The sequence below is a fragment of the Apiospora phragmitis genome, assembly GCF_038363925.1.
Source record: "Apiospora phragmitis strain CBS 135458 chromosome Unknown utg000002l:1.0-5516284.0:1.0-5523493.0, whole genome shotgun sequence".
NCBI classification, from domain to species: domain Eukaryota; kingdom Fungi; phylum Ascomycota; class Sordariomycetes; order Amphisphaeriales; family Apiosporaceae; genus Apiospora; species Apiospora phragmitis.
In genome coordinates, this window is record NW_027117400.1 from 2,914,423 (window position 1) to 2,928,269 (window position 13,847).

Consider the following 13,847-nt stretch of genomic DNA (forward strand, 5'->3'; position numbering starts at 1 on the left):
GTTTTTACCTCCTTTTCCCCTTGGAGCCTTCCAAAGTGGAAGCATGTGGGTTCGACACCATCACCGATTTTATAAACTTGATCCGTTTGGAGTCGTTTGTCGACCCCTTTTCCTTCCCTCAAAAGCCACGATCTAGTTCTTGAAACGAAACAATTGCGGCTTAACATTTCCAGCCAGCAGGGCTTTGAAGGTAGAGCTGGGAACACCATATCATGCTCGGGCAGCAAATAGAGTGACATCCGTAAACCCATATGAGGCCCGTATGACTTGTGGTTTTGAGACATGGAAGTGACTCTAGAGACAACAATTGATATAGGCTTATCTTAGCCCATATGGGACAGAGATGCTATCTAACCACTTTCTAAACACATCCAACATCTTCTTGCAAGCCGCGCTGAATGACATCATGGTGTGCGCCATCGTCACCTTCCCGCCGCTGACACCAAAGTCTGTACCGTCTGGACCGGCGCCCCCGCGGACTTATCGCCGGCCGCCAGAACTCCCTGCTGTCCATCGTCGTCGGTGCTGCTGCCATTGGCCTGGAGAGCCGAGCCCGCCGCCCCGGGGTCCGGCGCGAGGCCGTACCAGGCGACGACGGCTACGCCGAGGATGCCGCAGACACAGCTGAATACGAGGGCGATGATGCCGCGAGCAGTGAAACTATGAGTCCAGATCGGACAAGATTAGCAACAAGATTCAACGATTGTGGGGTTTCGGATCGAAGGTGGGGATAAAAGGGGGGGGCGGGCCTCGTGGTTCGGTTGTTGTGGGTTTGTTGGCAGGACTTACCCAGCTGGCAGCGGGTCCGGAGCCCTATTCTGACCGCTTAGGTCGAGCAGGTCGACCGTGTTAGCGGCGGCATTGCCGGAGATCGGGACATGACCTGCAGCACAAATGTATAGGTGGTCCTGTGGCAGCTTGATGGTTTCTTGCAGCTGCTTCGGGGCCTCGACAAAGGTCGCTATGAGGCCGGAGGCCACATGCCACTCGAGATGGCAATGGAAGATCCATACTCCTGTTCATAAGTCGATTGGTTAGTAAATGGGCTTGGCAAGGGGAGCGGGTGAAAGAAGCGTTCATTGGAGTAATTCATTGGCTCTGTGGACGGCTTAAAGACTAACCAGGGTTGTCGGCCTTGAAACGGAGAACGAGGTTCCCGTTGGGCTCCAGCGACAGGGTGTCGCGGCGCATGGGAATCTGGGGGAAGTTGGTCATGGTCGCGTTGGAGCCGTCGAACGTGCCCTCGTCCGCGGCGGAGCGGTGGATCGCCTGGAACTGGTGGCCGTGGAGATGGAACGGGTGGCGTCCGGAGTCGAGGTTGTTGACGACGATCTGGACGATCTGGTCCTTCTGCAGGACGTGGGCGTTGGTGAACTCGCCGTACACGGCGGCGTCGTTGGCCAGCTCGCCCGCGGTCAGGGCCGTGTACAGGGTCGGCACCTTGGGCGCGGTGTAGGTGATGTTGTTGAAGAAGGCACTGTACGGGGGTTAGATACGTATACGTATAAGACACGGGGGCTCTCGTGGTGATAAGTGCGCATGCTACTACTACTATTACTTACTAATTGGCACCATCACCGAGATTGTCCATGATGACGTCGAACTGGATTGTCTGGTCGGGTTCTCCAAGCAATGTCTGGTTATCAAATGGAACAAGATCCATGTCATCGAATGCGTCGAAGTCGCCCTCTATCACGGCCGGTTCAGGGAGCGGCTTGGCATCATCATACACCAGCCATCCCGTCACGTTCCAGTTGAGATCGTCAGGGATCGCGTCAAACAGGCTCTGGGAGGTTTTCTTTAGTTGAGAGTACCTTGCAATGCGCGTGCATATCAAAAATCAGTGCGATCTTACGGTGTCCATGCTTCCGACGAAGGGGAAGTTGGCTCCAGTCTCATTCTTGGTCGTCAACAAGAAGCTATATCGTTGCGCAGCCGTGATGTAGATCATCTCCGCCTCCGCGGGCTGGGTGTAGACGCCGTCGACCTCGACGATGGTCATGTTGTGGCCTTCGAACCAGACGTACTGCCCGGCAAACGCGCCGATGTTGACCATGCGGACCAGGTACGTCTTGCCGGGCCGGACAGGCACCTTGAGGTTCTGCGTCTCGTTGAACAGGGCGTTGTTGGGCACGGGCTCGGCGCCCGTCGGGTTGCCCTTGGAGATGAAGGCCGGGAGCAGGTTGTGGATCTGCTCGTGGTACCAGTCCGACACGGACAGGACCAGCTCCTCGTCGTACTGGCCGGCAAAGGGGGACTTGGGGTCGTGCACGATGAGCGGGCCCCTCAGGCCGTCGGGGTACTGGCCGCGGGTGTGCGAGTGGTACCAGTAGGTGCCGGGCTGGTCGACGGTGAAGTCGTAGGTGAGCTTCTGGCCGGGCGGGATGTCGCACTGGGAGACCTGCGGGGGCCCGTCCATGTGGGTGGTGCCGTTCTGGAAAAGGCCGTGGAAATGCAGGGAGGTGGACTGGTTGCCCAACGAGTTGGTGAGGTGGATGACGACCCGGTCGCCGACGTTGCAGGTGATCTGGGGGATTGGCCATTGCCCGTTGATGCCTATAGTCGGCCGGTCAAAGGCGCCGTCCGGGTTGGCTGTGACCCAAGCAACGTCGAAATCGTACGTCACTGTGGCAGCTTCGGCCAGGGTCGACAGCGCCGACAGCCATGCCGCAGAGGCGATGAGTAGGCTCTTCTTCAAGGCCATGTTGGGTGTGAAGGTGGTGGTCTGGTCCGCAGGGGCAGACAGTCTCGCACTCAGCAAGCGGAGGAAGGATCAATGATAAGTTAAGAACATTGAATGAAGTATGCTTGACTGCATGCATATCACTGTTGATCGGACGGGGTTACCCACATCTCTTTCGAGTAGCACATACAGATAGATATTATTATCAATTTCATTCACTCCCCAGTCCAGGAAGAAACCCGAGGTCGGCTCAGTCTAGACCAGCCTTGGCCCAATATGGCAGTCCTCGTTTCGCTTTCCTTGGTCCTTCCGTTTCCCTCCTCCTCTCCTCCTCCCTCCCAGGTCACACTAAAGGAGATGGTCAGGAAAATTATCTTATCAATCAGTCAGATTGACAGGGATGGTGCATCATGGTCCACGCTACCGAATTTTACCGCTTGTTTATCTGATCCGCGCGAAGAGGGGCTTGGGAGGCATCGGCTCCCTCTGACTGGCTTTTCGCCCTCCCGCCCAACCACCACCAGGACCCAGATGGGTTGATTCTGGTTCGATGACTGGGCACATCCCTTGGCCTATTGTAGGAACCGTCTGTTGGCGGCTTGATTCCAACGGATCATGCGCCTGCATTTGGCGAAAGCGCTTGTCACTAACTCGTAGCTGAAGCTGTTCCGATTCAAACCTGTGAATCTGAACAGCTTCATTGATGGTGGATCGTCCCATCCGATATATCTATCCACCATCGATATTTTCAGCAGCATCCGTGTTTTTCTGAGTACCTAATCACTGGAATCACTTCACTGGCAGTTCAAGATGTCTTCCACATACTTAGGCATGCCGCAGCTTGTTGCACAGAAGAAGCAAATGAGCCCCCGGCGATGCTTCCCGTCTCGTACTGGCTGTGGGCCCTGAATACCTAATGACTGATGGATCTGCAGCGCACTAGCAAACTAAGCTCATGGGTGAAAGGCTTGGGAAAAGCTTGACACCGGTCTCGACTCTTGCGCAGTGAATTTGGATCCAGGATTGAATAGAGAGGCCTCGGTTATGGGACCATTCAATTCACAACGACTTCAGTTAATCTTGACTTATTTCTAATGTTGCTTGTTACATATTATAGTATTCCAGTCACTAGATATTCAAATCTCTGAAACATTTACCACGCGGGGAGCTTGCCAGGTGTTACATCGCCTAAAGCATACCTAAGTAGGCAGGGTTTCGTTTCCTGTTCCTATCACCATTCCCTCGGGCCCCCAAACTCAAAGCTGGTACTGGCCAGGATCAGGAAAATTTCAGCCATCAACCCCCCCAGCCTTCATATAGTCGACGGCGCTTCCCTCGAAAAAGGCCTTGACCCGGCCGCAACCGGAGACTGTAACATTAGCCTACGCGACGGGCTCGTTTCCAGACATTCGATGCAAGCCCTGGGTTGGCTCCCCGCCCCACTCCCTCGCGTTATCTGATCCCAGCTGGTTAATCAGATCGGCAGATAATCATTGCCCACCATCCCCCCTTCCTTCATCATATATGTGATCTCTTTGCCCCCTTCATAGCATTATTATTGCCTGGTATCGTCTATCTTCGCCTGCTTCGAACCCTTGCATGCTTGCATACTCTCTCTGCTGAGAGCACTCTGTGTCAAGATGCCGGATGTCTTTGCGGTTCCCGTCTTTGTCATCGTAAGTTTACCTTCTAGTCGGCCACTCAGCCTGGCTTTTACAAGCTGCAGTGCCAAGTTGAGCTTGGAAAACCCACTCTAAACTTTAGCCATCAGGTATTCCGAGAGTCAATCGAAACAGTCATTATCGTCTCAGTGCTGTTGGCCTTCCTGAAGCAAACCCTAGCTGGACCCGGGCGAGATGATCAGGTTTACAAAAAACTCATCAAGCAGGTTTGGCTTGGAGTAGGATTGGGCCTGCTCATCTGCCTCGTGGTCGCGGGCGGTTTGATTGGAACCTTCTATACCGTGGGCCACGATGCCTGGCAGTCGTCCGAGTACAACTACGAGGGCGCATTCGCTCTTGTGGCAGTTACTATCATCACTCCACTAGGCGTCGGGCTCCTCCGTATTGGAAAGATGCAGGACAAATGGCGCGTCAAGCTTGCGAAATCCCTCGAGGCTCCTATCAGCACGACCGGCTCTAAGGCGGGCTGGCTCAAGCGCTTCGCCGAGAAATACACCATGTTCTTCCTGCCCTTCATCACCGTAATCCGAGAAGGTGTAGAGGCCATCGTTTTCATTGCTGGTGTAAGTTTGCCCCCTTTGTCGCGATTGCGACTGGCATTAGAACCTCACCATATTCTTCGAACCTCACGGCTGATCCATATATTTCAGGTGACTTTCTCTGCTCCTGCTACAGCTGTTCCCCTCCCAGTCGTTGTTGGCTTAGCTGCTGGTATCCTCGTTGGGTATTTGCTATACAAGTAAGTTCTGCCTCACACTCGTCCCGTTGACCTGTATCGATAAGCCATACTAATCTTGTCTGGCGTACAGAGGAGGAGTCACGGCAAAGTTGCAATACTTCTTGGTCGCTGCCACGTGCCTCTTATACCTCGTTGCTGCTGGACTTTTCTCCCGAGCTGTCTGGTACCTAGAACAACAGAAGTGGAACAACATCATCGGAGGCGATGCTGCCGAACTGGGCGTTGGGCCCGGAAGTTACGACATTTCCAAGTCGGTCTGGCACGTGGATTGTTGCAGCCCCGAGTTTAACGGTGGCGGCGGCTGGAGTGTCTTTAACGCCATTCTTGGATGGACCAATTCGGCGACCTACGGCTCCGTCATATCGTATAACGTATACTGGATCTTCGTCATGGCCATGTTTGTTGCGCTCAGATACAAAGAGACCAAAGGGGCACTGGCCATTGATGAAGGCGAAGAATGCACACGCCGATTCCATCGACCAGGCTAGCGTTGAACCCAAGGTGTCGTAAAGGGGGTCGATTTATGGATCTATCTATATTGCAGAGCGGATATACTGGTAGCTTGTTAGGAGTATCGTAGTTCAGGAGAAAAGCATAAAGCGTGGGTTGATTATCAGGTGATCTTTGACTGTTGCCATGATTTAAATGAATTGAATAGATAAGAATAAACTCGAACTTCGTGCTCTTAATGAAGTATGTCATGAATTTATGATGTTAGAGATGTGGCGATTATGGACAGGAGTTTCTTTCTTACGATTATGTACCTAAGGATACATGTAGATACTCCACCAAATCCACCGACCAATTAGTGGATTCCCTTCTTTACGCCGACAGCCACAGCGGCAGCCTAGAGGGCTCCGAATGCTTCCATCTTCTTTCATCCAGCAATCGGACGATGGGGTTATGCCGTAATCATAGGTAACCACTGGCCGGGAAACCAGCATCTAGGATAAACCTGATCTGCTCTATTATATATATCCCATCAAGTTGCGCAATCTGGTGATTACCAATCCAACTGAAGTACTGCGAAATCTTACGCGAATTGTGGGAAGACGTCATCCAGTCGCCGCTGCCTCCTTGGGAGTTTCAAACACAAGACGACATCTTGCGCTGATGCCGCCCCGAAACCTCGCTGTTCTGAAGGGACTTCCGCACACTGGAGATAGGCCAGAAGATGGACGGGTCTGCCGCCGCATCGGCAGATGGGGATCCCTCCTCCGAACCATCACCACAGCCAACAGCAACCCAGCAGCAGCTGCCTAAGGTGGTGGACATTGCGAAAGCAGGAGATCTCATCCTGGACGTGACTTTCGAGACCTCGAAAGCCACCGTCAAGGCCGCGCGAAAGCAGCAGGCCTCCTCTCTGAAAACAAACACCACTGGCGGTCAGTCGTCGTCCGCCGGGAAGGGCCCGCCTCCCAAGACCAACCTGCGTCTGGGGTTTCGGGTCGAGGCCGCCGTGCTGCGGAAGCAGTCCCAGTACTTCGACCGACTCCTCAGCGATACGCGCTTCCAAGAGGCCAAGACCATCACGGCGGCGCTGGAGGCCCTGACGCTCCGGAATGTCAAGCCCGCCGACGCCGACGTCCGCGACCTTCCCTGGATCCAGGTGATCGACGACGACGACGCCACGCACTACGCGTACCGCGACAAGGTCTTCGCTGACCTGCTGAGGACCCTGCACGGGAAGGAGACTGCTGCTTCCGCTTCCGCCGCCACTGCTACTCCCGCTGCCACTACCACTACCACTACCGCTACCACAACCACAGCTGCCACGACGGTAACGCCGGCGGCGCCGACGACGCCCCTCGTCACATTGGACTTCGTGACCGCCCTTGCGGTCCTCGCCGACCGCTTCGACTGCGTCGCGCCCGTGGCCAAGTCGCTGAAGTCGGCCGGCGGGCTCAAGTTCAAGTGGCCGCTCACGCAGCGCAAGCAGCCACCCTCGGGGAACGGCGACGAGGCCAAGATGAGCCGGCAGACGGAGAGCGTCCTGCGCCAGAAGATCCTGGTCTCGTACCTGCTCGACCAGCCGCCCCGGTTCCTGGCGGCGACCCGCGAGCTCATCATGAACGGCTCGTGCAAGTGGTCGGCCTTCCCGGACCCGAACGCGGACGCGGACGAGGAGGCCTGGTGGTATTTGCAGGATGAACTCGAGCGTGAGTCTTTCCCCCACCCTGTCTTCTCAAAACCCCTCAACCCAAGCCCATGTACATGTATTGTAGTTATAGTAGATGATATTTGATTAACAATGGGAGGGGGGATACCAGAGGAGCTACAATATCGGCGCGAATGCATCCTGAACACCCTCGCCTCCATCCCGCGCCACTTCCTGGCCCTCTACTCGTCGCGCACGCGGCAGTGCAAGCTCGGCTACGACTCGAGCGCGGCCTGCGACTCGTACCAGCTGGGCGAGATGTTCAAGTTCTTCGTCAACCGGCACCTCTTGTTTCTGGTCGACTTCTCGCCCGGCTCGCTCGACCGCATCGCCGACACGGCCCTGACGCCCGTCGACGGCCTCCTCGCCGCCCTCAAGCAGGCCCCCAGCTACCAGATCGACGCCCACCACCGCAACTGCGGCCTGCGCACCCGCATCCTGCCCGTCCTCGGCTTCATCCAGGCCCTGCTCTCGGCCGGCTCCGTCCCCGTCGCCCGCCCGGCCTGGAAGCAGGGCCGGCCGGCCGCCGCCTGGTTCTCGCAGGCGACGTCGGCCGCCGCCGCGGAGGAGCGGCGGATGAAGTTTGAAATATCATCATCATCTGGCGACGGTGGTGGTGGTGGTGGTGGTGACGACGACAGCGGTTCACCGCCGGGTACGTTCCGCTTGACCCGCGCCGTCGCGAGCGACCCGCGCCTGCGGTTCGAGCACGCCCTGGGCGCGGACCAGTTCGCCCGCGACGTCTTCACGGCCCCGGCTTGGAACTGGACGGCGGATCAGGATGCGCCGCCCATTAACTCGGGCTTCGGGAGGACGCCGAACCTCAAGATGATGTTCAGGTAGTAGTAGTAGCAATGCCCAGAAGCAGTAGGCGGCTTTTCAAGTCTGGTTATTGTCGGAAGTATCCCCGACCAAAGACATACATGAGGTACATAGTTACATGAACAACCTGTGGGACTTGGCTACCTAGGCATTTTGCTCTATATCGAATTAAGTACACATCTTTCGCTAGCCACAGCTGCTTAAATTCACTTTTATCTATATTTCTGGCTCTCATATCTTACACTTCGCAAGTAACGAAATAGACCCATGCATCCTTTTCGGTCTGGTCGTTAGTGAACCCGTCTCTTCGACACAACTCAAGAATATGTGCACGTAGGCACTCGGCCCTTTCCCCTGCAATTACCACTGCTGGTGTTAAAAGAAACATAAATTCCGAAGGTCATCTTGAGATGAGGTACTAGGTTATGGAACGAATGGCCATCCACATGCCAGCTATGTAAAGGGAAGTCCAACTGCATACAACAGACCCACCGCGCGCTTTGCAAAGGCTTCACATATTTCACTTCAAAACAAGGGTATTATCAACAGATAAATTTAACTTTCTTTGGATTATTCTCTACGACAAATGTCGAAGCATGTCGCAAGGTATCTGGTATCTATCTTGCAATTTCCTCGACGCCTCCCGAGGTGGTATTCACTCAGGAGGCCGGAGGCTGTAGTCAATATCTTGACGCAACAGCGTGTGTCCTCCACCGTTCGTTTCGTTCGTCCCCGATTCCATCCACCACATCCCATCTCTTGCCCCGAAGCGGGCTATTGTACAACAAAAGAGCTATTGCACATGTTTTTTTCCTTCTTCGAAAGAAGTGTCCAAGACGCCTCGCAGTAGGTATCCCATCCAGCGCCGTGAATGCCTATTTCCCAAAATTAATTAAAAAAAATATATATATAAAAAACTTTTGATAGGCGTGGATCGCTAACGCTTTCCAAAAACAAGTGTATGAGGGGCTTCCAGGTCTAAGTCGCTTCCTGCCCCAACATGACCGCCGACAGCGGCTTCATTTGTATGTACCCATCCAACACCTGAGCAATCGCTAAGAAATGCAGCGGGTATCCGTGGTCGTATGTGCAGAGAGGCTCTCAAAGCACTCATACGGATTAAACTCTAAACATTGAACATTGAATAAATAAACAATAATCGACTGGCCCCAATGAGTGGGCACAGAAGTGTGAGGAGCGCGGCCCCGGCGTAAAGAGCGTAAAGAGTGACGCAGTTGGGTATCTTGTGCATCAAAAATCAGGATTAAAATCAAAATAGATCATCATCGTAATGAACGTGAAAGACGAAAGTCGTCGTAGTTCGTGGTCGTAACCGGTACAAACTGGCTCATCACTTCCGGAGAACCCGGCCGGCCAGGTTTCGCCAGAAGCTCTGACTCCGTCTGTCCGCAAATTCGGCGCTGGGAATCATGACCTCGTCGCGAGCCATGGGGCCGACGATGTCTTCGTCGCCTCGGTCCGGGAACTTGCCCTCGGCATCCATGCGTGGCAGTGTCGTGAGGACGGCCCTGTCGTAGTTGGACAAAGCAGATGCAGCGCCGGTGGAGAGGACTGCGTCAGCGAGCTCATCAAGCTCCAGCCGCCAGGCCGCATCGATTTCGGCCCACTTCTCTTCCGTCATGGCATAAGTCTTCGAGGTAGTGCCGTAGTGCTCACCCGTGCGCGCCAAGTGTTTGGTGTAGTTGACACGAGCGGCATCCCAATCCTCCTTCAATTGGCGCAAAGAGTCGAGAGTGAGCGTGTCAGGCTTGTATGGCTGAGGCTCGATTGTGAAGTTCGCATGCCCCAGGCGGTCTGACCAAGCATCGGGTGCTGGGATATTTGGAAGCTCTGCGGACAACACAATTCTGTGAAAAGACGAATACGAAGGCTTGGCGCTGAGCGGAGGAGACAGGACAAGAGGTGACTGTGGTTCCATGAGGGGCGAAGAGATAATGGTAGGCGACTCGAGCGGCGAGGGTGCAGCGGTTGATGAAGTCGAGGCATCATTCATATAAGGTGGCAACAGCGGCGTTGTTGCAAGAGCACGTTGTCGCTCAATCTCGGGGCCAATGCTGTTTGCCTTCTCGGCATCGATTAAAGACGGAAGCGTGACGCTTTCGCTGCTCTCATAGAAAGAGAGAGCTGGGGTCGGGGGCAGAGCAAGCTCTTGAGCACGATCACGTGGATGCCGGGCCGTGGTTGACAGTGACGAAGACCGACTGGATGCCGCTCTGGACGCCGCTCTGGATGTCGCTCTGGAGAACGCGGGGCGCAGATCAAAGCCAAAGTCGGATACAGGCGATGAAGTAGGACTTGCCTTCCTCCTCGACTTCCAACGTGTCAGAGGCGGGAATCGTGAACCGAGGCGCTGGCTCAGGCCGGAGAATGGAGACTCGGTACCACTTTGACGCTTCTTCGAAACCCGAAGAGTAGAATTGAAGTCGCTGTCGCTGAGAAAGCCAACATCATACTCGAAGTTCCCAGAAGAGGCGTAAATATCGGTGGCACTTTGGACCAAGTCTGTATCTTGGTGGATACATGGCTCGTCACCTGCGCAATGATGTGTTAGTAACCACAGTACAAGCTGGCGGCCAATAGCAAAGACTTACAGAGGCAGTTGTACAGATCGAAGTTATCCGATACACAATCGTCGGAGTTGTAGAAAGAGTCACAATCCGAGAAATGGGGCTCAAAGGGCTCTTCCTGGACGTCTGTAAGGACCCAGTTGCCAGTAGCAGCTTTTGGGAAAGCTGTGTAGGAGACGAGGGGCCTTCAGAGGTGGCCGGGGTGGAGAGGTCGAAGGAGGAGTTGGAGCTGGAGCCGCGAACATGGCCACGCGAGAAGGGCGGGGTCATGGGCGTTGGCATTTCGGGCGAAGAAACATCTGCGATGGACGTCGCATAGATGTAGTCACTCTCGAGATCGAACTGCGCATCTTCCATCTTTTGGCGCTCAACTAGGAGAGGAAGCTGCAGTGGTCGCAGCTTGGACGCCATTTCTCGTAGGTATGGTGTGGTGTGGTGATGCAGCACAGCCAGGTGTAACGGTCGACACTTGGTGTCTACTGCTGGGTGCAAGACAAAGTCAAAGAACGAACGCCAGGGTGGTGGTTCGATTGCCTTTGTAACAAGGAATGCGTCGACGTTTTGTTTTTATTTTCGCGGACCGGGGTTGGTGGGGTGGGAAGATTGGGCGATGTACGTCAGTTTTAGGGAGAGTGATCTTCCCTGCCTCTCTCGGTTTCTTTTTCCTAACCTCGCTTGGGTAAGGATTGGTAGTGTTGGTTTCGGTAGTGTAAGCGATGGCAATGCTGCAAGTGTAATTGTTCTTCCCCAGGCTGCACGAGGTCACGTCGGCATCCTTATAATGAATGACAGCCGCTTGCTTCTTCTTCTTTCAGAGAGTGTCTGGTCTGATTTTGAGTCGGTCGCTTAGCGCCTGCCGCTTCCCTCTGACCAATGCACAATGCACAGCCGTTTGATCAAGTAACCGGTCACCGCCAGTACATACGTGGACAGCAATATTTCTGCCCTATCGTCACGCAGTCGGTTGCACCCGTCCAGTCCACGTGTACCGAAGCCTGAAGTTAGGTAGCTCTACTACAAAGAGGTAAAGCCGGTATCTGTGGGGTAGTTCGTTGGGCGCGCGCTTCCAGAGGAAAAGAGAGGTCAGGAAAAATGGTGTGTTGTTTCCTCCGCAAGAAGTCGCTCTGAGCCAATCAATTCGGGTCGAGGTGGTCCAATCCAGACGGGAGGTGGTTGAAGAAGCTCCAGCTGAGGTCACGTTGTAAACGGCCAGTGGTCCAGGGTACTACTGTACTGCTACCGTGCATGTGAGGATGAGATGGCAACAAAACCGAGGCCAATGGCGAATGTAAACGCGGTCTTGCAGCGGTATATGTATTCCAGGATACTGCAGGATGTTGCTGAACGATCAAGGGCAAAAAGAAAGTGGTTGACAGCGAATATGAACGTTGGGTAGTACATGCGAGGAGAAGACGAGAAGGGGAAGGGGGTAAAAGGGTTGCTTGCTCCCTCGTCTATCTATGGGATGGGGTGGGGAGCATGGTGGGCTGCTTCTGCCATGGATGCTTGGGTTTCTTTTGTCTGCTCTCTGCAAGTACACACACACAGACAGACAATACGGGCACTACTCAACTCAACCCCCCCAGGTCGATGGATGCCGCTTGACTGGGATGGACGGGACCCAAAGAGGTAAGTACCTTGGGCTATGTACACACTGGAAGGGGAGCAGGGGGGGGATTAAGAGGAGTTGACTGGACTGGGGTATGTCTGTCTGCATAGGTATGTACGGGTGTGGACGTCCTCTCGTTTCCAAGCTTCCACTTTGAGAATGGCAAGCCATCTGCCCTCCATCCATACTGTATGTACGGTATGCATGTATTGAAAGCAGCGGCCAGAGGAAACGAAAGGAAACGAACCACTCACTTTCCGTCAATTCTTACTGCCCAATCGCGCTACTGGGACCTACCTTACTGTACAGTGCCGTCCCTAGGAGGCACTAACCGAGGCATCTTAATCAAGAAGCGCGATCCGGGGGGATACGTCCACCCGGCTCACGTTACCATAGTCAGTAGGTAGAAAAGACACCAATTCTGACCAGAAGAACCCAAGCGTCTGGCTAGTAAGTGTAGTTCGCTTGCCTGAGAACGTGTCGGTATGGATGGAGCAGTAAAAGGAGTGCTAATGGACAACCCATGTACCCTGTAGCTGGCCAGGTACTAAAGCCTACCGGAGCGGTCACAGGGTCGTTCCCCGTCAGAATGAGTGGACAAGAGGTGGGATGGCAGTTCAATGCTGCTGCACGAAGCAGCGCTGGCAGCACGGACTGACTTGCAGGAGGGTATGTTCATGACTCTTTTTCCTCCCTACTCTTCCCCCTAAGAGCTCACGGACAGAAGTCGGTAGGAATAAGTTAAAATCAACTAGGAGAGAAACAACCTCTGTCGTCCAATACCTCCCCATTATATACCTCTGCCACTAATCTACCGTGCGGTCAGCGATGGCGTCTATTGATGGCTCTATTAAAACCTATGTCTTACACTTCTTCTGCAGCAAGTATGTGCATGCAGCCTAATAGCATCTTGGTAAAATGACCCGAAAACTCAATTGCGGCATCTTTACAATCCCCTACCATGGGAACTACACGCTAACCTACATAGTGTGTTCTTGGCTTATTCCAGAGGTCGTGAAATTCAAAATTAAACCATATGTATTCCAACCCGACCGCCGGGACGCTTCCGCCGACAAGGGAAGAAATGAGGTTGCAAGCCTTTTGGTGCATCAAAGTGCTCAAAGTATGGGTTAGATGATGCAAATATGCGAGCGTGGCTGCATGGGGTCTTGCTCGCGGTAGAGCGATACATGAATAACCTGGGGGTGGGCGCCCAGTGAACAAGGCTTTTCGCAAGCTTCTATTTGCTTCTTCCCAGATAGCCTTACATCAACCCGCTGTTGTCCGACCTGCTCTGCTCCTACCTCCTCGAGCAATAGTGGTACATATCCGAAGTACCTACACTACACCTACACTCTCCTATTTTTCTGGTCGGTCAGAGAGACGGTCTCCATCTAGAAGCTCTTCCACAACCTGTGCCACGGCACGAGCCATATGGTGGCATGGCTCTCTCTGCGCTTTGCTTGTTTCTGGCCTAGCTGGCATACGGCCACCTCACTTGCCTGGGCTGAGTTCTGGCTGAGATCCTTTCACCTTTCTTTGTCTCTTCCATGCCATCCATCACCT

At 54.1% G+C, this 13,847-nt stretch overlaps 4 protein-coding genes across 4 annotated transcripts; 2 read left to right on the plus strand and 2 right to left on the minus strand.

Moving 5' to 3' along the window:
* Positions 1 to 422: 422 nt before the first annotated feature.
* On the minus strand, positions 423 to 2,704 carry PG994_001721 (multicopper oxidase; the record flags this gene model as incomplete). Its single annotated transcript, XM_066853130.1, has 5 exons — positions 423 to 660; positions 790 to 1,015; positions 1,122 to 1,477; positions 1,563 to 1,786; positions 1,856 to 2,704. The coding sequence occupies 5 exons, from the start codon at positions 2,702 to 2,704 to the stop codon at positions 423 to 425; spliced, it is 1,893 nt and encodes a 630-aa protein (XP_066721271.1).
* Positions 2,705 to 4,323: 1,619 nt separating this feature from the next.
* Positions 4,324 to 5,592, plus strand: PG994_001722 (iron permease FTR1 family protein; the record flags this gene model as incomplete). Its single annotated transcript, XM_066853131.1, has 4 exons — positions 4,324 to 4,359; positions 4,455 to 4,928; positions 5,016 to 5,104; positions 5,175 to 5,592. The coding sequence occupies 4 exons, from the start codon at positions 4,324 to 4,326 to the stop codon at positions 5,590 to 5,592; spliced, it is 1,017 nt and encodes a 338-aa protein (XP_066721272.1).
* Positions 5,593 to 6,278: 686 nt separating this feature from the next.
* Positions 6,279 to 8,105, plus strand: PG994_001723 (uncharacterized protein; the record flags this gene model as incomplete). The annotated part of the gene is made up of 2 exons (XM_066853132.1): positions 6,279 to 7,263; positions 7,363 to 8,105. The coding sequence occupies 2 exons, from the start codon at positions 6,279 to 6,281 to the stop codon at positions 8,103 to 8,105; spliced, it is 1,728 nt and encodes a 575-aa protein (XP_066721273.1).
* A 1,330-nt stretch (positions 8,106 to 9,435) lies between these two features.
* On the minus strand, positions 9,436 to 11,083 carry PG994_001724 (only proline and serine are matching in the corresponding protein; the record flags this gene model as incomplete). The annotated part of the gene is made up of 3 exons (XM_066853133.1): positions 9,436 to 10,637; positions 10,697 to 10,798; positions 10,858 to 11,083. 3 exons carry the CDS (start codon positions 11,081 to 11,083, stop codon positions 9,436 to 9,438), a joined length of 1,530 nt encoding a protein of 509 aa, XP_066721274.1.
* Between the last annotated feature and the right edge of the window lie 2,764 nt (positions 11,084 to 13,847).